The 5495-nt window shown below is 31.4% G+C and overlaps 2 protein-coding genes across 3 annotated transcripts; one reads left to right on the top strand and one right to left on the bottom strand.

Moving 5' to 3' along the window:
* Positions 1-1655: 1655 nt before the first annotated feature.
* LOC105458122 lies at positions 1656-3459 on the top strand. The gene is made up of 3 exons (XM_011703193.1): positions 1656-2050; positions 2145-2341; positions 2449-3459. Exons 1-3 carry the CDS (start codon positions 1920-1922, stop codon positions 3450-3452), a joined length of 1332 nt encoding a protein of 443 aa, XP_011701495.1. The 5' UTR covers positions 1656-1919; the 3' UTR covers positions 3453-3459.
* A 47-nt stretch (positions 3460-3506) lies between these two features.
* Positions 3507-5495, bottom strand: LOC105458113. 2 transcript variants are annotated; one of them, XM_011703181.1, is made up of 2 exons: positions 5180-5495; positions 3507-5074 (listed from the first exon to the last, which is right to left on the bottom strand). In XM_011703181.1, the coding sequence occupies exons 1-2, from the start codon at positions 5396-5398 to the stop codon at positions 3527-3529; spliced, it is 1767 nt and encodes a 588-aa protein (XP_011701483.1). In that variant the 5' UTR covers positions 5399-5495; the 3' UTR covers positions 3507-3526. The 2 variants fall into 2 exon arrangements, 1 of the variants encoding a protein (XP_011701483.1); XR_975493.1 differs by having other exon boundaries at positions 4982-5070; positions 5180-5269.

Raw genomic sequence — 5495 nt, 5'->3', positions numbered from 1 at the left:
TCTTCCGATGTAAATATCGTCGAAACTATGAGAGATAGAAAAAAATGTTTTAGATCAAAGTTAAATGGCATAAAGTGAACTTTATAATAGTAGTAAAAAAACATTTTTTTTTTATTTTTAAATTTTTTGTGTGACCAAATTAATGGTTATTTTAATACGAATTCAACCATGTGTGATAAAGTTATTTTCCAAAGTATCATTTTCGAGAAATAATTACAAACGCCTCTATGCGCACACCATATCCGTACTCGCTTACGCTGCGCGCACCCAGCAATTCTTCACGTAGCACATTCCGCTCGCATTTTTTGCATTTAACAAGGGATAAAAATGAAAGGAAATTTATTTCCGCAATATGCTGCGAATATATAACTATGAATCGTTTTTATCGCGTACGGCTAGACAATGGTTACGAAGCAAAATTTTAATGTCGTAAGGTAAAGTCAAATCGATGTAAACAACTTGTCACAATCTGGGAACAGCCTGTACATATATATAATCACGAAGTTTCTTATCGCGCAGATATTATATTAATATCTGCGAAGAATACTTGCGAAGCATTTGAGTAAGCATTTGAATATGAATTAATTTCAAGACTAAAATAGTGAAAAATCCATACGTGGATCACATAATCCGTAAATTATTCCTATTTTTCTTGTAGTATAATATAATATAAATATAATTAAGAATACATGTTGTGCAATATTTATTGATAAATTAAAATTTGTGCGATATACAGTTTTCTCCTACACTAAAATATGACGCATGTAAAAAAGAAATTCCAGTAGCTGTTGTTGCTCCACCACCTGCTCGTGGAAGTGTTAAATTTGAGTTATTAAATTTAATTCGGCAGAGGCAAAGAGCTGAAGAACATTCACAAGTTGAACGAGTTGAAGAATATTTCAATGATGATGATTAAAGATAGAGGTTAATATGCTTGAATTGTAAACACTGAAGTAAATAATGAAATAAAATATACGAAAGAACCACGCACTAATCATATGGAAAAGTGGCCCCGGTCAAAATAGAAATAACCTATGCGAAAATATTCTTTATGAGGTACTTATCAAAAGTCTCAATGGCGTCAACCTTCAACCACCGCTAGTTTTCACACTGTCAGCTCATAAAAATTGCTTAAAACCACTTTATTTTAGAAAATCATAAAATTACGCTTCCTTGCTCTCTCTCTCTCTCTCTCTCTCTGTCATATTGAAAGTGCCTATATTTAGTACATATCCCAATAAGTAAAAGTCCTCTATATTACATGTAAAATAAAAAAATACGGAGGACTTCGTAATTGAGACTCCGGCCAACAATAATTATATTTGTATATGTATGTATGTATTTATATTTTATATGTATTATTTAATGCATGCAATTAATTGTAATTACATTCACTCTCAGCGCTATCCAAAATTAACCAACGTGGAGGTGGTGAGTGTATGATTTCTTTTTTACTTTTTTTTACTATTTTTATATTTTTTTGTTTTTTTTGTACTTTTACTTTTTGTTAAATACGGAAGACTTCGTAATTGAGACTTCGGCCAACAATAATTATATTTTTATATGCATGTGTGTATTTATATTTTATATGTATTATTTAATGCATGCAATTGGGTACAAAATAAATAAATAAAATGCTTTAAAAAATATATATAATATTATACATAACGTAAATAACATAAAACTGTTATAAATATATCTTTATGTTTGTCCAAATTTTTATAAACAACGTTTTAAAAAGCGTCATATTTGAACACTTAAACGGATAAACGAAACGCCTTTTCATTGGCCGCGAGATCTATGACGTCACCGCGACAATAGCTCCGAGTTGCTCCTAGTCGACAGCTAGCAGTAAGAGAAACAGTCTGGCATTAAATAATATTGTTTTAATTAATAAATAAGATATTAAGGTTAAAAAAATGGTTGATTCGGATTTTGTGAAAGGTAATTCGAATAATTTGCCAAAAGTGGATATGTTTATGGTTTGCGAATATGTGAAAAACAGTGATGACTTTAACGCTGCTGAGTTCCGCAATGCAAAAGTTAACATGTAAGTTATATTACAATATGCAAAAATTAAAATTAGATAACATTTATTTATATATTATATATTTATACATAACCTTTATTTATTGTTATTTTAGTTCTTCTCGGCAAAACTATGGAGATTCCGCAATAGGTTATGTTTGTCTAAAAAGAGAAAATACTATTTGCACTGTTAAAGCCAAAGTTTGCCCTGAACACAGAGTTCGAAATAAAGCGTATTCTGTAACTTTAACAGTAAATGAAGAAACTGAATCGATAATTAATGTAGAATGTCATGACTGTGCTGCTTCAAGTGGTAATTAAGTTTGATTTTTAATTCTATAACTTTGTACATAAATTTACTTTAATGTGCAGTATTATTATACACATATTGATTAACATAAATATTTTAATTCGCTATAGGTGGTTGCAAGCATGCAATAGCTTTTTTGATGTGGACTCATAGACGTTCTGAAGAGCCATCTCCTACAGATGTACAATGTTATTGGAAAAAACCTGTATTAGCAAAAGTTGGAACAGCGAAACAATTTATTGAAGCAAAAGATTTGTTAAAGACATCTACTTCTGTAGAGCCAGGAAATATATCATCTGATGAGCATCCTTCTTTTCTGCAAACTATCCTCCACATCGCTAAAACGAAAAACTTAGATAGCCAGCTGTCAAGGCACCACTATGTTACATCCGAAAGACATATAACTTTAATATCATTACATTTCCTAATGATTGATTTTGTAAAAGAACGAAAATCTTTAGCAGATGAATTTATGTTATTTGCTCAATCACGAATGTCAGAAGCTATTTGTGAGGAAGTGAACAGACGTACCATAGACCAAAGTGACAATTCATTGTGGTACGAATTACGATATGGACGTATAACAGCTTCAAAGTTATATGAATGTGCTCATTGCCAGACACCAGATGGTACACTTGTCAATGGAATTATCGGAGCATCTAAGCTATTTTATTCGGCACAGATGGAAAGAGGAAAACGCTTAGAAAATGAAGTTTTACATGTATTACAAAACAAAACAGGACTGGAATGTTACAAATGTGGCCTTTTATTATCACCAATGTTTCCGGTTCTTGGAGCCTCTCCTGATGCAATTGGAGATAATTTCATTGTAGAAATCAAATGTCCAAGCTCGGATAAAACTTTTAAAAAATTCTTACCAAGTGAAGATACCATCAGCCAAAAATGTAAAGCCCAAATGCAATTACAAATGTTTATGGCAAAAAGAAAAAAGGGTTTATTTTGTGTCGCACATCCAGACTTTGAAAGTAGTAAAAATATTACTTGTTTATGGATGGATTTTGATGAAAAATATACTGCGTCGATTATTGAGGAAGTCATATTATTTTGGAAAAATCACATTTTTCCTAAACTCTTACATTTTATTATAAAATAATATTTTATTGTCAAATATTTTGTTATAAAATAAAAGTAAATAATGTGAACAAAATTAAAAATATACATATATTATTAGGTTAGTATAATAGGTGTTTGAATATTGACTAATCCTGCACATACTGTCACTACATGATCTATAATTGGTATAACACAATGGTTCGAACAGGCATGAGGTACTAACATTTTAAATTCACGTATTCTTCGTATAACACGTTCAATGTGTATTCGTAGGCTAGCAATTCGTTTTGTTTCTAATACTTGTGATTTAGAGGGTTTTATATTTGATGAAACACTCGGTGGTCGAATAAGCTTACAGTTTTTTTTTAATAATATAGTTTCAATCTGTTTAAATCCACGATCAGCCATTACAGCACTATTTTCCGGTAGCTTGTCCAATATACCACATACTTCAAATAAAACACAGTCTGATATTCTACCTCCGTAACCTTTGGAAATAAAATTAATTTTACCATCAGGTGAAGACGAAATTAAATATTTAATGGTGTTACATTTTTTATATTCCGACCATGTAAGCGCTTGATGTACGGGATTTGATGGTTTCTCTATTTGTATTTCAAACGCATCGATAATTGCCACCACATTACTGTAATTGGCTCTGAATGGTATCGGTAAAGCTCGTTTCACACTTTCTTTGTCAGAAAAGTAAATAAGTGTTTTTAATACATTAGCTAATTTAATTATACATTTATTAAATATTTTGCTGGCTTGCGTACTACTAATACCAAACTGATCTCCTAATCGCACAAAAGTGTCATTTAATCTTATTTTTGTAAGAGTAAGCTTGATATTATCAATACTCATATTAATTTCATTATGTAGATGATCTAATATCCATAACCAGTTTACAGGGATTCCGATATATCGTTTAGAATCACAACTAATAAAATAATTAGTCATATTTAAAGCTTCTCGTTTTAAATGAGCATCGCATTCTTCCATTTCCTCTTTAATTTCGCCCGATGAAGGATGATACTCGCTTACGGTGGGATTTGTCGCTGAACTCGTTGCTGTTGTCGTCACCGTAGTGCTCGAATGGCATATATTCTTATTTTCCCATTTTATAGGTGAATTCGCGGAATCTACTACACGTTTAACATTTGCAGCAATCGAAGTACATGCAGTACAATCATTTAAAAGCTGACATGAAACTCCTTTACTCCTAAAGTGTGCTCGAAGATTTGACACTTGAGTACTTTTATTCATGAACTTAGAGGATTCGTTCATTTCTTTTAACGGATTTGCTTTGCTTGTGCTTGGTACAGATTCCAATGCATTTTCTCCATGCATAACAATGTTGCTTCTTTGCTCCGGTAGATATTCGCTTGCTGAACTTATTGTTGCTACTGCAAGTTCTTCTGTTGGTGATATTATTTCTTTTTCTTTTTGAAGGCAACTGTCAATATCTTGCTTATCAGCTAACATTTCATTTAAAATTCTCCTTGTTTTCAATTTTTTGTATGCTCTTCTAGGAACTGGGCTACTTGCAGCTCTTTTACGGTCTATTTGGCAGTCAAAAAACCGTGGTACTACATTTTCCTTTAATTTCAGAGGTGCTCCATACAATTTGAATCTAATGTAGTTTTCCAAATCTTCTTCTATCTATAAAATATACGTAAAAAAATATTTCAAATGTATATTAATTTTGAGGTTAAGTACTATACATACAAATATTTAATAAAATAAAATCTTATTCCGTTTACTTACATTTAAATGATCCTGACAGCAATATAAGTTTGATTTTGTTGGCTGATATACACGTCGTGCAAGTTGACACCATTGTTTCCGTCTTTTTTCATCTTGAGGGACATGCACGTAAATTTTATCGGGTGCATTTTTTGAATTATTTGCACACAACGGAACAAAACAAGCACGATAGCCTTTCAGTTGTTTCAAACCAACAATTTCATTTTCTTTTTCGTCCATATTATATATATACAGATTCACAATACTGGATTAAATGTATAACCTGTATATTTTGCCACATGCAATCGAGTCCAGCTTTGCGTCGTGACGTCACGAT

The sequence above is a fragment of the Wasmannia auropunctata genome, unplaced genomic scaffold, assembly GCF_000956235.1.
Source record: "Wasmannia auropunctata unplaced genomic scaffold, wasmannia.A_1.0 LD336101.1, whole genome shotgun sequence".
Taxonomy (NCBI): Eukaryota; Metazoa; Arthropoda; class Insecta; order Hymenoptera; family Formicidae; genus Wasmannia; species Wasmannia auropunctata.
The sequence above is the reverse complement of the archived record's forward strand: the minus strand, read 5'-3'. Positions and strand labels throughout refer to the sequence as shown.